This window comes from Megalobrama amblycephala, linkage group LG3, assembly GCF_018812025.1.
Source record: "Megalobrama amblycephala isolate DHTTF-2021 linkage group LG3, ASM1881202v1, whole genome shotgun sequence".
Classification (NCBI taxonomy): Eukaryota; Metazoa; Chordata; class Actinopteri; order Cypriniformes; family Xenocyprididae; genus Megalobrama; species Megalobrama amblycephala.
This window is the reverse complement of record NC_063046.1, coordinates 31,108,418-31,129,498: the sequence shown is the minus strand read 5'-3', so window position 1 is coordinate 31,129,498 and position 21,081 is coordinate 31,108,418. Positions and strand designations below refer to the sequence as shown.

Here is a 21,081-nt window from a genome sequence, read left to right as displayed (position 1 = left end):
TGGCTTAGTCTAAGCCCTGTCTGTGAAACCGGGCCTTCATGTTAGTACATTTTGTTAAATAATGGATAATATTAAACATAGCCTAGCTATAAGGTCCCAACAAAGTGTATCATTAGTACCATTCATATTTGTGAAATGTGCAAATTACTATTGTATGCCACATTTTTGTCTTCATTTTGACTTAAAAATATAAACATAGCTAAACAGGGCCACTTCACAGTGTACTTAATAATAGTGAACTGGAGATCAAAGACTCACCTGACACCAGTAACTCTTTATTGTTCAGTCTTAAATCAGTTAATACAGTTCTTGCCACACTCTGAAGGTTTTTTTTTTCTATTCAGAAAAATATTATAAAGTGCAAATTTGTATCCTGTGTTTGCCACTTGTCCATTCATAAATTCAGATGGCACCTGCACTGACGATTAAAGGGATAGTTTACCCAAAATGACAATTCTGTCTTCATTTATTCAACTTTCCTTTTTTCTGTGAAACATTTTTTTTTTTAAAAAGCCTTTTGTTTGTTTGTTTGTTTGTTTGCTCATAACCAAAGCTGTTTGGTTATGAACAATCTTCAAAATATCTTCTATTATGTTCTGCAGAGAAAAATGGAAGTCATATAGATTTAAAACAACATAAAAGTGAGTGAATGATGACAGAGTTTTCCTTTTTGGGTGAACTACCCCTTTAAGACCGAACACATCTTATTGTCATCCCCTCTAACAGTCCATTTGTTTTTGGGAGATGTAGCTGTCCAGGGTGATTAGTACATATTCTGTCCTTTTTGCTTTCTTAGGATTGGTCATAAAGTGTCCTCTTGTGGAATGCTGTGACAGACTCAAGAATGGCTATCCAGTAATGCTTCCAGAAGCCGGGCACTGTTTGTGATGGCTGTAGTGATCACTATGAATCTGCAACCTTTCAAATAGACAATTTTATATTAATCAAATATTCAATGTGTTTGTTTCCTTATTAATAGTATTAATATATTATACATAAATAAATGTAATATATTAAAGCATACTAATATAATAACTTATATACACACACACAAAAAACATATTTACCAAAAAAAAAAAAAAAAAAGGTCACTGTTTGGATTTAAATTGGCAAATGCTTAAGAGTCTATGATTGGATCATTATTGCAGTGATTATTATGTTTCTAGCTCATTATATCTTTGGCAACAGTTCTTCTAACACCAATTGATGGAGTGTATAGTTTTTCATTTCTTAAACAACCATGTAGGAAAACACATCATGGCCATATTCCAGGATGACAATGACAAGATTCATCAGGCTCAAATTGTAAAAGAATTGTTGGGAGAGAGCATGAAGAGCATTTGCCTATTTAAATCCCAACAGCAATTTTTTGGGGGCCGGGCAGTAAATAATATTATTTATAATACTAATAAGTAACTATTAAAACACAAAAAATACATTCTGGAATATTTCACCTCTTTCCTTGCCAAGGAACCGGAGCGCAGAGATCTCAGAGAAGGTGCAGCCACCAAGGAACATCACTAGAACAATCCTTTGAGCATCAGTTTTGTTTCTGGCTTCTGAACTACTACTGCCACCTGAATCAAATACAGGGGGGGTAAAAGGAAGGCTTGAGTTGATAGGAACAAAAAAGTCATTTTCTAATAAAATAATTCATGATTTATTATTTAATAATTTTATAAGAAATATCCAGGGTGTCCCCAATAAGTCTTAAAATTATTTGTATTCAGTTATATTAACATAATCTTAATTAATGCACTGTTATATTTTAATAGATGTACATATCAGCCTAAATAGTTGGGCCTTCGACTGTTAGCCTTGAACTCAAAAAGGTTGAGAACCACTGCTTTACACAAATAATATCTTCAGTTTGTTCAAACCTGTTACAGCAAATTCCTGTCCATTTAGCATGCGGGTGACTTCCTCCAGACCGGTCCAACCATCTCTCTCCAGCACCTGCGACAAGCACAGGCCAGAAGCAAACACTTTAAAATGTTGTTCAGCAAGAGAGAGAAAAAATAATGGCTAACCAGTCAAGGCCTTTTTGGAAAGCTAACCTGTTCAATAAGTTTGCAGCTTAGAGGAATATAAGCACCACTAAAAACATATGCCATGTCTCGTGGAACGCGAAGATCATATTCCTCCCCGGACTTTGGTACCTGTACATGTAGATTGGATGATTATGAAAATGTTATACATACTTATTGGTTCTTTTTAGTAATTAAAAAAACTGTACATATTTGCTAACCAGAGCCAGTTTTTTACTCAGAGCTCGAAAATTGCTCTTCTTAGCCAGTGAGGAGAAAGCATCAGTCAGCTTCCCTGGACAGAAAACATAAGTAACCACCCAGTGCATGTACAGTATGTGTGCATTATAGTCAGTAATAAATATGAGAGCGAGGGAAAAAAAGATTCTTGTCAAGATTCTCACCTGCAGTCTTGTCATTGACAAGTTTCCCTACTTTACTCTCCATGACTGTCAGTGTTTCTCCGGTTTGCTGTTCTTGCAGCAGACCCAGCTGCTTCAGGTTTGCAAACGTCAGCAGGTGCTGTATACCATAACTCTGAAACAAGAGACAACAACATACAGTAACAATAAATAGAACATAATCTCAAAAACATCTTCAGTAATTTCAGATGATTCACTTACTTAGGAGACATTCTTACAATATGGCTTTATGGAAGGTTATGTAAATGAGCAGTTCATAAATGTAAACTGTCAACATACCTGAAGGTACTGAGCTTTAAGTGATCGATAATCTTTGGACAGAAGCCCTGTTGGACAATTAAATGCAATATTTAACACAAATTGTTGAAATTAACAACTTGACACATAGAACTTGCATACAAGAGTAAATCAGTCTCACCGTTTTCTGTGATGGACAACAGGCAAAGGAGTCTAAGGCTGTCAATCATTGACACCTGATGGACAGAGTTTTCTCATTCTTTATATCATAAAAATTTAAATGATACCAGTGTCTTCATTTTCCATACCTGTCTGTTGATATGTTCTTCAATGCAGGTGATACATTCACGGACCTCAAAGCCTTCAAGTAAAGCTAGATTTTTATAAAGGGCAAGAAATATAGAAATGGGTATGGTTACAGTGTCATGGTATAAATTTCATGTAGAAATAGCATGAGCTCACATTTATCAAGACAACTTACAATGTTCAGTCTTCAACAATTCCTGGAAGTCTTGCTTTGTTTTCTTCTTCATCATGGATTCACTTGCACCAATATCTAGTGGAAGAACACAGAAAGCATGTTCTTTTATTTATCTCTAAGCAACTGTTTTCAAGCAAAATACTAACTAATAGGATTTGCTCTATTAACGAGGCCAGAGGAAATATTTAACTTATATAAAAAATAATGCAGTAAAAAAAGTAATATTGTGAAATAATATTAGAATTTAAAATAACTGCTTCTATTTTATTATAATTTATTCCTGTGATGGTAAAGCTGAATTTTCAGCATCGTTACTCCATCATTCTAATATGCTGATTTGCTGCTCAAGAAACATTTATTATTATTATCAATGTTGAAAACAGTCATGCTGCATGATATTTTTGAGAAAATGTGATCAATTTTTCAGGATTCTTTGATGAATAGAAAGTTCAGCATTTGAAAAAGAAATCTTTTGTAACATTACAAATGTCATTACTGCCACTTTCAATCAATGTAAAGGTGCCCTAGAATTAAAAATTTAATTTACCTTGGCATAGTTAAATAACAAGAGTTCAGTACATGGAAATGACATACAGTGAGTCTCAAACACCATTGTTTCCTCCTTCTTATAAAAATCTCATTTGTTTAAAAGACCTCCGATGAACAGGCGAATCTCAACATAACATGTTACGTAACAGTCGGGATCATTAATATGTACGCCCCCAATATTTGCACATGCCAGCTCATGTTCAAGGCATTACACAAGGGCAGGACGTCTGGATGTGCACAGCTGAATCAACAGACTAGGTAAGCAAGCAAGAACAATAGCGAAAAATGGCAGATGGAGCAATAATAACTGACATGATCCATGATATTGTGATATTTTTAGTGATATTTGTAAATTGTCTTTCTAAATGTTTCGTTAGCATGTTGCTAATGTACTGTTAAATGTGGTTAAAGTTACCATCGTTTCTTACTGCATTCACGGAGACAAGAGCCGTCACCATTTTCATTTTTAAACACTTGCAGTCTGTATAATGCACAAACACAACTTCATTCTTTGTAAATCTCTCCAACAGTGTAGCATTAGCCGTTAGCCACGGATCACAGCCTCAAACTCATTCAGAATCAGAAGTAAACATCCAAATAAATACTATACTCACATGATCCGACGCATGCATGCAGTATGCATGACGAACATCTTGTAAAGATCCATTTGAGGGTTATATTAGCTGTGTGAACTTTGTTTATGCACTGTATTATAGTCAAGAGCTCGTGTGGCAGGGAGTGCGCGATTTAAAGGGGCTGCAGCCTAAACTGGCTCATATTTAATGATGCCCCAAAATAGGCAGTTAAAAAAAATTAATTAAAAAAATCTATGGGGTATTTTGAGCTGAAACTTTCAAGGGGACACCTTAGACTTATATTACATCTTTTGAAAACACGTTCTACGGCACCTTTAAAGGATTAGTTCACTTTCAAATGAAAATTACCCCAAGCTTTACTCACCCTCAAGCCATCCTAGGTGTATATGACTTTCTTCTTTCTAATGAATACAATCAGAGAAATATTAATAAATACCCTGATGCATCTGGGCTTTATAATGGCAGTGAATGAGAATCAACAAGTATGAGCTGAAGAAAGTGCTTCCATCCACATCCATCCATCATAAACATATTCCACATCATGGCTCCAGGGGGTTAATAAAGGCCTTCTGAAGCGAAGCGAAGCATTTGTGTAAAAAAAAATATCCATATTTAACAAGTTATTTAAGTAAAATATCTAGCTTCCACCAGACCGCTTTCCACATTCAACTTACGAAGAAAGTGTAAAACTGACATTGCGTCAGTTAAGCTTTTCCCGTAAGTTGAATAGGGATGGTGTAGGATGTAGCGTAAGCTTTTTGAACTGTGAGAGTTTTACACTTTCTTCGTAAGTTGAATACGGAAGGCGGTCTGGCAGGAGCTAGATATTTTACTTCATAACTTGTTAAATATGGATATTTTTTACATAAACACAGCGCTTTGCTTCAGAAGGGCTTTATTAACCCCCCGGAGCCGTGTGGAGAACGTTTATGATGGATGGACGTGGATGGAGGCACTTTCTTCAGCCCATACTCATTGATTCCGCTCACTGCCATTATAAAGCTTGGATGCGTCAGGATATTTATTAATATTTCTCTCGTTGTGTTCTCTCATGCTAGGATGGCTTGAGGGTGAGTAAAGCTTGGGCTAATTTTCATATGTAAGTGAACCAATCCTTTAATGCATCCTTGCTGAAATAAATACTAATTTCTATCAAAACAAAAACTTTTGAGCAGTAGTGTATACAAAACTTACGAAGACTGAGAAGACGATGTTCCTGTTTCAGGCCTTTCAGTTCATCTGCAACAAACGCCTTCATCTGCTGGATGTCCATCCCACGCCGTTTCTGTTACCAATTCACACATATTTTTTGATTATTGTCACATTGAGAATATGCTAAAATGTGTTCTGATATCTTTACACTAATGTGATTTGAAGCACATGACATCTGTAGTAGACACTTACATCATATGCTGTTTGAAGATTTTTGGCCTTCTGACTTAAAAAGCCAAACACATTAGAGAAATGCTCGTTCCTTATTTCATTGAACACCTGATGAATTAAAACAAGCAGGGTCATTTTTTTTTAAATAGCCCTCTCTAACCACTGTCAATTTAAAGGTGCCCTAGAATCAAAAATTGAATTTACCTTGGCATAGTTGAATAACAAGAGTTCAGTACATGGAAATGACATACAGTGAGTCTCAAACACCACTGTTTCCTCCTTCTTGTGTAAATCTCATTTGTTTAAAAGATCTCCAAAGAACAGGCGAATCTCAACATAACACAGACTGTTACGTAACAGTCGGGATCATTAATATGTACACCCCCAATATTTGCATATGCCAGCCCATGTTCAAGGCATTACACAAGGGCAGCCAGTATTAACGTCTGGATCTGCACAGCTGAATCATCAGACTAGGTAAGCAAGCAAGATCAATAGCGAAAAAATGGCAGATGGAGCAATAATAACTGACATGATCCATGATTACATGATATTTTTAGTGATATTTGTAAATTGTCTTTCTAAATGTTTCGTTAGCATGTTGCTAATGTACTGTTAAATGTGGTTAAAGTTACCATTGTTTCTTACTGTATTCACGGAGACAAGAGCCGTCGCTACTTTCATTTTTAAACACTTGCAGTCTGTATAATGCACAAACACAACTTCATTCTTTATAAATCTCTCCAACAGTTTAGCATTAGCCCGTTAGCCAGGAAGCACAGCCTCAAACTCATTCAGAATCAAATGTAAACATCAAAATAAATACTTTACTCAGATAATCTGACGCATGCATGCAGTATGCATGACGAACATCTTGTAAAGATCCATTTGAGGGTTATATTAGCTGTGTGAACTTTGTAAATGCACTATAGTCGAGAGCTCAGGGGGCAGGGAGCGCGGGATTTAAAGGGGCAGCAGCATGAATCGGTGCATAGTTAATGATGCCCCAAAATAGGCAGTTAAAAAATTAATTACAAAAAAATCTATGAGGTATTTTGAGCTGAAACTTCAAAGACACATTCAGGGGACACCTTAGACTTATATTACTTATATATCTTGTAAAAACTGGTTCTAGGGCACCTTTAATAAAGTCTATGCCATTCTTACTTTATCTTGAGAGTTAAGCATCACTTTGATACTCTTGTCAGAGGAAGTGACTTCAGGCCCAAACTCTACACTGCCTAGAAACAAAATCAAAAATGACTTGACAAAGGATAAACTTGAAGATGTCAGAATTAACTTTCATTAAACATGTTTTGAAAAAATTCTGATTAAGACACAAAGACACTGTAATAAAAAAGAATGGTTACTTACCACATTTTATTCTAAAAATGTCATCAACCAATCCCTCATAAACAACTTGAGAGCAGAGAGGAGTAACAAAATCCACATCTAAAATAGTAAAATCCAGAGATCAGGATATAAGTTGCCATTGCATGTGTAATAAAATTATGCAAGCTTGGTTTCCAAAAACTGTAAGAGTACATAAAAAGGTAAATGTATTTTCATTTTAAATTACTGACCTCTGTCAATAAGAAAGACTTTAGCGAATTCAGGTTGCTTTGTTCTCTGTTCCCCCTCCTCCATTAGCTCTCTCCAGGATTCATACACCATCTATGTAAAGAGACATATGACATAAAAGACTGCCTTGATTTTCATCCACCAATATCTGTTAATCTATGAGGTTAAGTTTTTTGTCGCAAATCCTTACCTTGGCACATCTACCAATCCCATAAAACTTTGAGAAGGAACCATAGACAGACTGTAACAGATGTAGAGCACTTCCTCCAGTGGTCACCCAGCGTTGGTCTCCCTCCTGACAAATTACATAATTATCAATTAGATAATTATGTAAATTACATAATTTATCAAAAATGACACTACTGATCAAAAGTCTGGGTTAATTGTAATTATTATTATTATTATTAAAGGAATTAATACTTTTATTCTGCAAGGACACATTAAATTAATTTAGAGCGACAGTGAAGACATTTATAATGTTACAAAACATGATGTTGATTTCAAATAAAATGAATTTTCTATTCGTTAAAGAATCAGCACAGCACTGATAATAATCGAAGAAATGTTTCTTGAGCAGCAAATCAGCATATTAGAATGATTTCTGAAGGATCATGTGACACTGAAGACTGGAGTAATGATGCTGAAAATACAGCTTCGCCATCACAGAAATAAATTAATATTTCAAAATATGACTGTTTTTTTTTTACTGTGTTCATTAAATAAATGCAAATAAAACACACACACACACACACATACACACAAAAAAAAAACTTTCTGACCCAAAACTTTTGAAAGGTAGTGTTGTATATCAATAATATTCCTTCAAGAATAATTTCAAGAATACTCATCATACAATCATTAAAATAGGTAAAAATCACACTAAAACTACGCAAACATTACAAATCAAAAGCTTTTCTTAGCTCTACAGATATGTACATAGCATCCAGAACAGCATTACCAGAAAGTTATCTCTGAAGAATTCAGGCAGCTCTAAACTCAGGATATCATCATCCAGAGGAAGAATGTAGAAATTCCACTCATCGGTTGTCACATCTATGAAAGAACATCATAGTTAATGTCTGCATTAGGAGATGAATTAACAAAGCTAGAAAAATTAAGTACACTTAACCAACCTCCATAGACTCCCTGCTCCTCCAAAACCATCTCACAGGCATAAAACTGTATAAAAAATTTTTTTTAAAAAGTCATAACATTACAATTGGACTACAAAATAAAACTATAACAGAATTCTCAGATCACTAGTTACCTTTTGTGGAGTAAATATAATCTTATATCTTCTAAATCTCCCAGCCGCCTTATCTGAATTGACTAACTCTGTAAACATTAAGACAAACTATCAAACTATATTTCCTCATGCTTTTTTTGCATAGATTATCACTACGTAACAGCAAACCGTGCCAACCTGAAATCCACTTCACAGTTAGTATTCGAGGACGTATCAGGAAGCACAGCCTGAGAAAAATATTGAATATGTATATTTCAGAGAAGAAGCCATGTATGTAACAAAAACTTGTTTTCACTTCTTAATAACTAAAGTTTACTTACTGGTCTGAATTGCTGACAATTTGCTTGAGTTCAACCTTGTACAATTTGTCAACTTCATGTTGCTAAAAAGGCAAAATCAAGCATAGACTTGTTCGAATTATTACTGTGTGACTACATATTTGAATATCAATAATATTTTAAGAAGATATAAATTGCTAGTCGTTCAGACAGGCAAAACTTTATCCTAAAATATCATCATACCTTCAAGATTGTGACATTTGCTATTCGATCAAGAGGGCTCATTAAATCTGCATCAATGAATAAATCCTTCTTCCCTGGCAACTGCAAAACATACAATAGATATATAAAATGAAGTAAGTACTTCTTTGTATTTAAAGAAACGGTGGGTGGTGGTGGTCATGTCACCTGTTCTAGCAGGAAGATGAGCTGATCTCTGGCCAGTCTTTTGAGCAGAGAGAAATCGGGCAGCTCAGGAGCATCTCTCCTCTCTGTCTGTGCCATATGGAGAGATCCTACCACACTATCCGCAGCTGGATAAACCTGCAAAACATTTCTGTATAACATTAATGTCACTCAGATATGTGGAGGCTGCGTGTGCAGAATGACAAATATCACTCGGTTAGTGCATCTGCTGTCTAAATTTTGAAGCTGGTTTTCTTCCAGCAGCTCAAACTGTATTTTTTAACAGTTTATAAACAGACGGAACGTCCAACCCCACATCCCAAGTTAGCCACAATAATAGCAGTAATATTGTTATCCGAATTCGTTTAATTAGCATGTACACAAAAGGCAGAGAATTCGTATAATACCTCGTCCACCTTTTTCCGGAAGTGGTTTTGTTATGTGACGTGTAGTGAAAGTCCGAATCATTTTCGCAAATCGATTCTTTCGAACAGGAAAAAAAAATAATTCAGTGATTCAGTGTAGCATTACGCTGATGACTTGTAAGCATACATGTAAGCACGTTTTTCGATTAGGGTTTTTAAATTACTGTGTTTATTGTAATTTCATTCGATCCGGTTCAGTTGGAGCAAGTCATTTAAAAACCTTAATTTGTTAATAAACAATACTAATTCATCACTTGGCTAAAATGTTTTTGCATGCTTTCATAAAAAGATAATATTGTTGATAAAACGTATACATACATACAATAACATGTTAACATTTCTGATATTGGTTTTAAAATAATTTATTTTTTGCTTTACCTGTCAAATGTTTGGTACACAGAAATCATCAACGAATCTTTTTTGTAAACCGGTGAACTGATTCTTTGAACAGATATGACTCAATCGAACAATTCTTTCACGAATCGAATTTCGTGACGCTTGTTTCAGTACGGACATAGACCTGCGAACACAATACAGCAGGATTCAATTCACTAACATCGTAGATATATATATATATATATATATAATGTAATGTTACCCTCGATTTTAATACATAAGTTACCTGTATATTCTGACCAAACTATTTATAGACACTATTTATCAGACTATGCACTCTCTTATTCCTCTTTAAGTAATTATGAGTTCATCGTCGACTGCAGTGCTGCTGGAAACGATCAACTTCGCAGCAGAGAAACATCGTAATCAGCGCCGTAAGGATCCTGATGCCACACCATATATCAATCACCCCATAGGTACTACACCAGAGCGCTTAACTGCAAATCATATATAATCCGAATCACTCCAGAAAATAAAACTGCTTTTCTTATCTTAACAGGGGTGGCAAGGATTTTAAGTCATGAGGGTGGAATCACAGATACAGAAGTTTTACAAGTGAGTCAGAGATATGTTTATAGGTGACTTCTAAGGTACAGTTTGTGCTTTAGCTATAAATATATTGTAATTTATGAAGAAATTTTTTCTAATGAGCCATGCAGTGATTTATTACAGGGGCTAATGGGATTGTATGTGATTGAACTATGCCCTTGTGATACAGGCAGCATTGCTTCATGACACAGTAGAGGACACTGACACAACTATTGATGAGCTGGAGTCTGTGTTTGGACCAACAGTGGCCAGAATCGTCCAGGAGGTGACAGATGACAAGTCGCTGCCGAAAGAGGAAAGAAAACGCCTGCAAGTGGAGCATGCGCCACATTGCAGCCATCAGGCCAAGCTTGTTAAACTAGCTGACAAGTTGTATAATTTACGGGACCTCAATCGTTGCACTCCCACAGGTGAGATATTGAAACTGGAGATTTGTGTGAGCATGAATATATATTTATTTACAATCTGTAATTTCACTGTTTGTGTAAGAATTCTGTCTTGTATCTATGTTGACAGGTTGGACGGCAGAAAGGGTTCAAGAATACTTTGTGTGGGCATCTCGGGTGACAAAAGGGCTTCGTGGCACCAATGCAGCACTCGAGGAGAAACTGCAGCAGCTGTTTTTGGAGAGAGGAGTGGAGTTCTGATGTCACTGGTTAAAATGATGGGGCTTTTTTTTATTTAACTGCTCATCATGGAATTTTCTTGAACCTAAAGGGACAGTTCAGCCAAAAATTACTATTCTGTCATCATTTACCTGCCCTGATGTTGCTCCAAACCTGTATGACGTTCTTCTGTGGAACACAAAAGGAGATGTTAGGAAGAATGGCATTTCCTTTTGTGTTCTGCTTAATAAATTCATACAGATTTAGAATAACATCAGGGTAGGTAAAGGATGACTGAATTTGAATGTTTAAGGTAACTATCCCTTTAATATAAAGATAGTTAGAGATTTTTTTTTTTTTTCAATTAGATAATTTTATTTAATAATGTGTATAATACATGCACAAATGTGAAATTCCATTAAAGTTTTGTTAAATTTAATAAATGTTGTTGTGTATTGTAATTTCATAAGTGGATCTATATTAATAATTATAATGTAAAATATACTCCCTTTTTTTACCAAGATATATCTTGGTAAACATAGTTTAGTTTTCACACAGTTACTCTTATATAGTTACAGTTATTGTTTCTACAGTAAAACTGTTCAGGACTCTTTTAGACTTGGTAGCTTTGGAATAAACCACCACAGTGGTTGTTAATGACAAAAAAGAAATTTAAAACAATAATAATACAATGACCAAACAATCATAAAAGCTTCTAATACTGTTTGAAGGAGATAACATATTAATTTAAGCGAGGAGAGCATTACTGTATGATTTTAGAGTAGAAAACAATATCTATAAAATGTAATTGGTTCCATAGTAATTGTTAAAAATATATAAAAGTTAATATTAATAAGAATATGTATAAAAAATGGTTATAATTTGTTTTTAATTATAAAAAATATGATTATATATATATTTTTTTAAATGCATCGCTTTTACGTGATTACTAGTATACAGCTGATAAATTATCTTCACCAAAAGAAAAGGACAGGAGAATTGAAGGTAGGAACTACTAAAAAGGTCAGTGTTTCCGGGGGAGAATTATACGTGCAGCAGTTCCGGAACGTCCATGTTAGTTGATGAAGGACTGTAAACAGGATTCTTACGCAGGCCTTCATCGCTTGTGTGTTTTTCTGTTGTAAAGGGACCCGTGTGACCTGTCCAAAATGTCAGGACCAAACGCATTAAATTCCAAGCAGCCGCCGATTCAGTCGACGGCTGGAGCTGTGCCGATCCGCAATGAAAAAGGTATTTGTCGGAGAAACAGTTAGCTTTGACTATTAGCATGTTTTAATGTCATGCACGAATCATAATAAAGAAAACGTTTGAAATTCTTGGTCTTAAACATAACAAAACCATTGTAATTAAACTGATTTGGATCTTGTCCGTATTCTGAGTATATTCGTATATTGTGACTAGTGGTGGTTGTCTGAGAAAACGTGAAAAGAAAATAATATTTTGTCATCTTTTAATAACCATAAACACCGCTTATGACAGTATCATCATTGTTTTGTTTTTATTTAATTTCAGGTGAACTTTCTATGGAGAAGGTGAAGGTGAAGCGATATGTGTCAGGTAAGCGTCCAGATTATGCCCCAATGGAGTCCTCAGATGAAGAAGAGGAGGATTTCCAGTTTGTTAAGAAGGGTAAAGAGGCTGAACCAGAGATGGAAGTTGAAGAGGAGGAAAAATCTGATCCTCGTCTTCGACGTCTCATGAATCGAGTCTCTGAAGATGTTGAAGAAAGGTAAAGCTTATCCATCTGTGCAGATATATTATTCTTGTACTGGGGATCTGTTGGTGTTAATGCGAAATGCATTATGTCATGTCTTCCACAGGATTGCTAGACACCGACAGATAGCAGAGCCAGAGCTGATTGCTCAAAGCAGCGAGGACTCGGATGAAGGAACCTGGCACCCTGAACGAGAGGAGAGCAGCGAAGATGAAGAGGAGGAGGAAGTTGATGATGAAGTGGGTCACTTGAACAAAATATTTATGAAAAGCGAAGACTTGTATATGTTTTAAATGAGTTTACATAAAAGTGGTGTTATTTCTTCTGTATAGGAAATTGAGAGGAGGAGAGCAATGATGCGTCAACGTGCACAAGAGAGGAAGAACGAGGAAATGGAGATCATGGAGGTGGAGGAAGAGGGGAAGTCCGGTGAGGAGTCTGAATCAGAGTCCGAGTATGAGGAATACACAGACAGCGAGGATGAAGCTGAGCCTCGGTTGAAACCTGTGTTCATTCGCAAGTGAGTTTCTTAAAATAAATTCATCTTAAAAAGCACCTTTTTTTTTTTTTAAACATATTCAACATTTCTTTAGTGTGTAATGTTGCCATTTGAGCATGCAAAATGTCAACAGTTACAAAGCACAAAGTCCACTCCAAAGGGAGTTATTCTTATATCAGTAAGTACTATGGATGTGCGCAACGACTCATTTAATTAACGTATAAACGAAAATTTTGCAACCGACTAGCATTCACTTAAAGGTGCTCTAAGCAATGTCACATGTTTTTAGGCCAAAACATTTTTTGTCACATACAGCAAACATGTCCTCACTATCCGCTAGCTGCCTGTCCCCTGAACACACTGTAAAAAAACGCGGTCTCTGTAGTCGCTACAAGCTCCGAAAACGGCAACAAAAACAAACTGGTGCAGCCTGGACCACGAATCATAATAAACATGCTCCAGCCAATAACCGAAAAGAGGAGGGAGGGTCTAGCTAGCCTCTGTTTTGTTTGACAACACTTCGAACGTCAACAGGATGTTACTCCACACAGGATCGCTTAGAGCACCTTTAAGCAACAATAGCCATAATAGACATATTTATTCAAATTAACTGAATCAATAAGGACCAATAAGTTCAAACCCAATAGTTTATTATAAACAGATTTTCTCAAATAAAAGTTAGTCCATAGCATGTTAAAGGGCATATTGCAGGTTAGAGTCCCAGTGAGTCAATGTATAGAGAAATAATGTAGGAATTAGATTTTTAAATATAACTTATTTAAATTAAATATACTTATAAAATTAATTTTATTAACTTATTCATTTAAAATATATTTATAAATATGCTATTGAGGCTTCTGGAGTCATTTTTGTGAGAGAATTTTACTTCCGCATCTGAAAACCCCAAACCGGAAGTGACGTAACGGGAGAGAGTGCAGTCAGTCTCTGATTGATCTGTAACCATCATGTCTCCCGCCGGCTGAGGAACCGCAGACAGTATAGTGTTATTTTATGTGTTTATCCTTTATTCATTAATTATGTGTTATGAGTTTATTCCATGCCGATTCACTGATAGTGTGAGGATGTATATGACGTCATGAGTATGTAGTTGAGTGAACTTGAATGTACATACATGGCATGAGTGAAATTGGAGTATTACCACCAGCATATAATACAAAACTCTTTTGAAAAATGTGAGGATGTATGCTTTTGTGTTAATGTACATAATTAGTATTCATCAATGTCGAAACTGATTCACATGAAAACAACAGTGAAGAAACATTGCGTGTGGAAGTTTATTTATGTAATATTATCCTTTACAGGAGTATTACATGTTGAACTCCATCATATTGCCGGGATGATAATCCTCCGGTCTAAAGTAAACGCTAAACAACCACCACATTTTTCGAAGCAGATGCAGAAGTGAAGTCAAAGTATAGTCTTTGGTGAAGTCCCGTCTCTTCACCTGTACAAAACGCACCCAGGCACAGAAGATAGCACCGTCCTTTTTCTTTTTAACTGTGGACTTGATGTCCTGACAGGCTGGAGTTTGTGCAACCTCCACAAACACAATAATTTAGCATTAACGGCGATTAATTAAAATACAAAAACTACCGAAAACACTCTGAATCACGACCGCTCCTACTGAATACTGCAACGCAGTCAATGGCAAACAACTCCCTCTCATGACGTAAAAATGACCCAATGTAAAAATGAAAAGAAAAACATTTTTACACTCGAAGAAACGGTCACTTTATCTGCTAAATTTGTGCCCTCGTGTCCTGTAAATCCTGCATTAACTTTTCATATGGTATTTTCATACAAGGTTATATATTCAGTTCAAAAATGTTTTAACCTGCAATATCCTCTTTAAGGTGTTATTGTTTGTTACCACTGGGTTTGAACGCACTTCTCGTGTATGAAAAGTATCTGAAAAGAAAAGCTTGAACGTGTACTGACAACTATACATTTAAGCGTATTCTTAGTTAGGATGTTGATATAGCAACTGTTCAAGAGTCAAGTAAGTTTCATTAATAATGTTTCTCCTTTAATCTGATATAAAATTTCATACTATATTGTCCCTCATAACTGGTAGTATAACAAGGCTATAAGCAAGCTTAATTGTTATATACTAGCTTAACATGACAGAAGAAAACTGTGTGGACATTGTCATAGAGTGGACACTGGAACCCACCATGAGTGCCACAGAGAACGCGAACGCATGCAAAAGATAAAATGAAATTATTTAGTTTTCTGCCTGCAGATATAAACTTTTCAAAATAACACATTAATTTAATTTAAGATGTTACATTAACATGTTGTTAATTTAAACATAGCCGTTGTAAAAAAATATAAAGCAAAACACTAAATGTGCACAAAGTAAACGACTCTTTAGCAGCAGCAGTACTGTTTAATCGACTAGTTGGCTAGTCTTGCACATCCCTAGTAAGAACTGGTTCTGAACTCCCTGAAACGCCTCAATTCTAGTCTTGAGTTTTCTCCTGTGAACAAACACATCACAAAATTCCTCATTTAAATAATTCCTACCCAATTAGTTAGTAGTAGTTAGTATTAATTAGTAGTGTGACTTTTCTAAAACGCTCAAAGTGGTTGACTAATCACAACACACTGATCCAGCTGACCAATCAGAGCAGGGGTTTCATAGAGACAGGAACTAAACAGCCTTACTGACAGACTGGGATGAGAGGTGTGGCAAAAGTGTGTGTGTGTATATATATATATATATATATATATATATATATATATATATATATATATATATATATATATATATATATATATATATATATATATATATATATTATTTATTTTTTTTTTTTTTTATGTTCAAGCATGAAAACCTATGAAAGTTTGTTAACCACTTGCAGAATCTGTAAAAAATGTGAATAATTTTAACAAAATAGAAAATTTGAACCCTTTCCAGCAGTGACTGAATGATTTTGAGATCCATCTTTTCACACTGAGGACAACTGAGGGACTCAAACACAACTATTAAAAAAGGTTCAAACATTCACTGATGCTCCAGAAGGAAACACGATGCATTAAGAGCCGAGGGGTGAAAACATTTCAATTTGAAGATCAAGGAATATTGTACTTAATTTGTCTTCTGGCAAACATTTAAGTGTCTTCTGTTGCTTTTGAAGGGCAGTACTAAATGGGGGGAAAAAAATCACATTTAAACAAAATAAGAAAAATGTGGACATCTTTATCCTGTTTAAAAGTTTTCACCCCTGATTCTTAATGCATTGTGTTTTCTTCTGGAGTATCAGTGAATGTTTGAACCTTTTTTAATAGTTGTGTTTGAGTCCCTCAATTGTCCTCCGTGTGAAAAGATGGATCTGAGAATCATACAGTCTCTGCTGGAAAGGGTTCAAATACGCAAAAGATGCTGGAAAACTGAAGTATTTTTGGGACCTGGAGGATTTTTCTGAAGAACAGAGCTCAGTTTAACTGCTCCGGACAAACAAGAGACTCGTGAACAACCATCACAAAACAGTTGTAGATCATCCAGGTAACCACACACAGCGTTAAGAATTGAGGGTTCACAAACTTTTGAGCAAGTCGTTTTTATAAATTCAGCTATTTTTTTTGTCTTGTGGACCATATGTAAAGATTTTTTTATGTAAAATATCTTACTCAGGACAGTACTAAATAAAAACTAACATGGATATTGTATGTTATCTTATTTTGTTAAAACTATTCACATTTTCACAGGTTCTGCAAGGGGTTCACAAACTTTCAAGCAGCACTGTACACTGTGCTAATACTGAAATACAAATTAATTAAACCTAAAATTAAACTTTAACTTGAAATGAAAACTGAAAATATAATAAAAGCTAATTCAAAATATTAAGCAAAACTATAATAGTATTTAAGTAACACTGATAAATACAGTGACTTATTCATAAATTTCTCATCAATGTGACGTTTCAGAAAGGACAGGGTGACAGTCGCAGAACGAGAAGCAGAGGAGCAAAAACAGAAAGAACTGGAAGTCGAAGCCAAAAAACAAGCTGAAGAGCGGCGCCGCTACACACTAAAGATTGTAGAGGAAGAGGCCAAGAAAGAGTATGAGGAGAACAAACGTACTCTGGCTGCTCTTGATGCTCTGGACACAGATGGGGAAAATGAGGAGGAGGAATATGAGGCCTGGAAAGTGAGAGAACTGAAGCGCATTAAGAGGGACAGAGAATCCAGAGAAGCGTGAGTACTCATTTTCACAAAAAAAAAAACTGTTTTGTTTTACATTACCTTATTCTAGAAAGTAAGTCATTGGAAATCTGACATGGCATTTCTTTAAATTACAGAATGGAGAAAGAGAAAGCAGAAATCGAAAGGTTTCACAGCCTTACAGAGGAAGAGCGCAGAGCAGAACTGCGCACAAATGGAAAACTCATCACCAACAAAGCAACAAAGGGCAAATACAAGTTTCTGCAGAAGTATTATCACAGAGGAGCTTTCTTCATGGTGAGTGATGAGCAGATCATCATTACCAGATTAACATAATTTGTTGTTTTTGTCTGATGTACATTTCATCTTCTCTGCAGGATGAAGAGCAAGATGTCTTTAGGAGAGACTTTAGTGCTCCAACTCTTGAGGACCATTTCAACAAAACAATCTTACCCAAAGTCATGCAGGTCAGTGTCATATATCTGAATCCAGAAATTAGAAATAAATTCCATTCTATAGCTGTATAGTTTATTCTTCAGATCAGTTTATTTTGAGTGTTGGGTTAGTTTTCCAGAGGTAGCAATGTTAAACACTTAAAATCAGATTTTGGAAATTACCATAGCCAGTTAGATCTTAGATTTTGAGATCTGAAGTTGCGATGAAACGGAAGTAGCGGCAGATCTTTTCTAATGTATTGTGACATACACCTGAGTGAAAAGGATTATCGTAAAGGAAAAAAATGCTTAATTCCCTTGGTTTTTGATTGGATGGAGGCAGTTCGGAATGCGAGTTTGTGGTCAATTGTGAAAAAAAAAAAAAAAGGGGGGGGTTAAGCAGACTAAATATTTTGGGATATTGTCTAATTAAGTAGTTTGTAGCAGCTAAATTTAGTAACTACCTTATAGCAAATCTACTTTAATGTCACATTTTGGGCCAATAACTTTAGTAATCTAGCATCCATGTTAAACACTAATATAACCGATTCATTGTGTTTTGTAGGTCAAAAACTTTGGACGTTCTGGACGTACAAAATACACGCATCTGGTGGATCAGGACACCACTTCATTTGATTCTGCATGGGCTCAGGAGAGCGCTCAGAACAGCAAGTTCTTCAAACAGAAGGCAGGGGGTGTCAGAGATGTGTTTGACCGGCCAACAGTGCATAAGAGGAAGACATAATCCTGTTATTTATCCTAGAAGAGCAAATTCAGCTCAAACAAGGACACTTTTAAACTCCCCTGCCCCACATCACTCCTGTTTTACATGCTAGTGTTGGAGAAATCTTATAAAGCCATCTTTATTGCATTTGGATTGTGTACATCTAGATAATGTTTCATGTGTACAGAATTCTGACTATTTAGTTTCATTATTTCTAATGTGGAAAAAAAAATGTACTTTTAGTTTTGTGGTAATAAATTGCTATGACACTGATATCTTTGGTTCATTTTGAATCCATTACCAAAAAGGCGGCGGGTGCTTCTAAGGAATGAAAAGAGGTGAGTGAGCTGTACTGTTAAAAATGTTCCTTTATTAGAGACTAAATACAGTGTGAAAAAGGTTTCATCGTGAGCAGGGAGAAGGCAGTCCAATGTGTCCATACATCTCAAAGCAGTCACATCCACTCAGTTGGTCAGTGCAATCAATGCCTCCACCACATTTCCCATGTGTTCTCTCAGACTGCGCTCCGCCACTGCTCTGGGAATCTCCATCTCTCCCATCTGTGAGGAAGACATTATCAAGTTAATTCATTTCCATGTTAAATTAAACAGGTTAATCAATTTGGCATATAAACACACTCCCATATACTTACAATGAGCTCCACATCTTCCTTCTTTATCGTTACTTTGGCCAGTTCTTTTTCTCTGGAAGCGATAGAAAAGAGTATTGTCATTGTGGCCATTAACCATTATTTCTTAAGTATTTGTTTTATTGTAAAAACAAGATGAGGGACCAAATGTTCCAACCTTTCCTGTTTCGCTTTTTGTTCTCTGGATCTTCTGTCTCCAATCACGGACATTGCCTTTAAAAACACCCGTCAAATACGCATGAAAATTAATAACATCACTCATTTATTTATATTGCTTAAGATTATGGAGCAACTATTCTTTTTTTAAGGTTGCTTGGCGACGTAATCGAACACATTAATTGTTTTAAGTGAGGTTAAGCCTCACTTCTCTCTTCAGAGCTCACTTGGGAGCAAATTTAACTTGACAATATTAACTCTATCACAATCTGTGTGATTACAGAGGATGCACCATAGTTATGGGTGTTAATACAGAAATCTACTGTCGCACATGGTTACGTTACTCAGCTAGCCAAGCTATCTTCATTCGCTTCTGATACTTTTAACTCACCGTTTCCAAATTCGAGCTAGATATTTCTTTTTCCTCCGCATAGTCGGTAACCTTTTCCAAATCAGCAGCTCCACTATCATGTTTTCGGGGTTTTTCTGTTGGTTTTCCCGTGCAGTTCTCATCAGCCTCCAGGTCCAAATCCACATCTCCCTCAGCCGCCATGTTTGCTTCTACACGCAGCCGGAACGCAAATCAGCTATGAAAGCACCCCGACGGAGATTCATGTAACACACTATAAAGGCCACGATACACCGAAATTATTAATAAAAAAAAAATAGAAATATAATAGCCTACTCTCTAAACTGTTAATCTATACAAGGGTCAATAACAAATAAGGAGAAATCTTTTTAAAATCTACTTTAAAACACAAATCAATGGTGTGAAATCATTGCTCAGATTGAAAAATAAACTTTTCTGTCTCTTTGTTTATATATATAAGTTCCCAAGTATGCTGGACACTTGATTGTTGACTGCTTTTCCCACAAAATTATTTTAAGTCATTATCATAATTATTATTAATTATAATATAATATTAATTAATTAATAATAATAATTAATAATAATAATTAATTAATTATATAATTTCATAATGATTATGAAATCAAAAAATAATTTATGGAATATTGCAGTATTTATTTATACGTGGACATTTTTTTAAAATTCACATGCCTTAAACTTTAATCAAAATAACTTCCCTCCCACTTTTTCTTCTACTGTACTTCCCCTTCCACTTGCAACAGTAACGCTTCCCTGATGACGTGTTTACCGGCGCGAGGGCGGGGCCTAGGCCAAACCGCAGAAGCGAGTTAGCATTTTAGCACCTCTGGTTCCATCGCCCCAAAGTCAATGGGTTTCTTGAATGGGATTTTGGTTAAATTGATTAAATAAGGTCTGTGGTGAATGCAAGCTCAAGACACTTTCATGTTTTATTCTGTGATATAAAATACATAAGTAGCCTACCCACTCCTGAATTTTTAAAGCTGTTATGTGTCTTGAAAATGACGGTTGCTAACAAGTGGCTAAATGGGACTACACAGGCAGTCGGGGACATTAAACGTCACCATGCCGAAAAGGTTAACTCAGTCTGCTTTTACAGCCTTGTTATGCTCATAACTGTGCTCT

General features: G+C 35.6%; 4 protein-coding genes across 11 annotated transcripts; 2 read left to right on the top strand and 2 right to left on the bottom strand.

Moving 5' to 3' along the window:
* Positions 1 to 259: 259 nt before the first annotated feature.
* On the bottom strand, positions 260 to 9,687 carry vps33b (VPS33B late endosome and lysosome associated). Of its 4 annotated transcripts, none has more exons than XM_048185107.1 (24): positions 9,613 to 9,687; positions 9,209 to 9,356; positions 9,044 to 9,124; positions 8,843 to 8,904; positions 8,700 to 8,749; positions 8,544 to 8,611; positions 8,410 to 8,455; positions 8,235 to 8,329; positions 7,467 to 7,571; positions 7,279 to 7,369; positions 7,070 to 7,147; positions 6,863 to 6,936; positions 5,717 to 5,803; positions 5,507 to 5,597; positions 3,168 to 3,242; positions 2,995 to 3,059; positions 2,868 to 2,922; positions 2,729 to 2,775; positions 2,432 to 2,564; positions 2,249 to 2,322; positions 2,058 to 2,159; positions 1,881 to 1,956; positions 1,455 to 1,580; positions 260 to 918 (listed from the first exon to the last, which is right to left on the bottom strand). In XM_048185107.1, the coding sequence occupies exons 2-24, from the start codon at positions 9,302 to 9,304 to the stop codon at positions 839 to 841; spliced, it is 1,857 nt and encodes a 618-aa protein (XP_048041064.1). In that variant the 5' UTR covers positions 9,305 to 9,356; positions 9,613 to 9,687; the 3' UTR covers positions 260 to 838. The 4 variants fall into 4 exon arrangements, with proteins under 4 accessions (XP_048041064.1, XP_048041065.1, XP_048041062.1 ...); XM_048185108.1 differs by having other exon boundaries at positions 9,209 to 9,343; positions 9,613 to 9,684; XM_048185105.1 differs by lacking the exon at positions 9,613 to 9,687 and having other exon boundaries at positions 9,209 to 9,589.
* hddc3 (HD domain containing 3) lies at positions 8,729 to 11,619 on the top strand. 5 transcript variants are annotated; one of them, XM_048185114.1, is made up of 5 exons: positions 8,729 to 8,792; positions 10,323 to 10,442; positions 10,526 to 10,581; positions 10,745 to 10,985; positions 11,092 to 11,619. In XM_048185114.1, exons 1-5 carry the CDS (start codon positions 8,768 to 8,770, stop codon positions 11,220 to 11,222), a joined length of 573 nt encoding a protein of 190 aa, XP_048041071.1. In that variant the 5' UTR covers positions 8,729 to 8,767; the 3' UTR covers positions 11,223 to 11,619. The 5 variants fall into 5 exon arrangements, with proteins under 5 accessions (XP_048041071.1, XP_048041076.1, XP_048041073.1 ...); XM_048185119.1 differs by lacking the exon at positions 8,729 to 8,792 and adding an exon at positions 9,381 to 9,421; XM_048185116.1 differs by lacking the exon at positions 8,729 to 8,792 and adding an exon at positions 9,726 to 9,759.
* Positions 11,620 to 12,222: 603 nt separating this feature from the next.
* On the top strand, positions 12,223 to 19,036 carry mfap1 (microfibril associated protein 1). Its single transcript, XM_048185113.1, has 8 exons — positions 12,223 to 12,431; positions 12,714 to 12,930; positions 13,022 to 13,154; positions 13,248 to 13,435; positions 17,369 to 17,638; positions 17,743 to 17,902; positions 17,983 to 18,072; positions 18,605 to 19,036. Exons 1-8 carry the CDS (start codon positions 12,350 to 12,352, stop codon positions 18,782 to 18,784), a joined length of 1,320 nt encoding a protein of 439 aa, XP_048041070.1. The 5' UTR covers positions 12,223 to 12,349; the 3' UTR covers positions 18,785 to 19,036.
* A 77-nt stretch (positions 19,037 to 19,113) lies between these two features.
* On the bottom strand, positions 19,114 to 20,183 carry hypk (huntingtin interacting protein K). The gene is made up of 4 exons (XM_048185120.1): positions 19,960 to 20,183; positions 19,570 to 19,625; positions 19,416 to 19,467; positions 19,114 to 19,323 (listed from the first exon to the last, which is right to left on the bottom strand). The coding sequence occupies exons 1-4, from the start codon at positions 20,119 to 20,121 to the stop codon at positions 19,228 to 19,230; spliced, it is 366 nt and encodes a 121-aa protein (XP_048041077.1). The 5' UTR covers positions 20,122 to 20,183; the 3' UTR covers positions 19,114 to 19,227.
* Between the last annotated feature and the right edge of the window lie 898 nt (positions 20,184 to 21,081).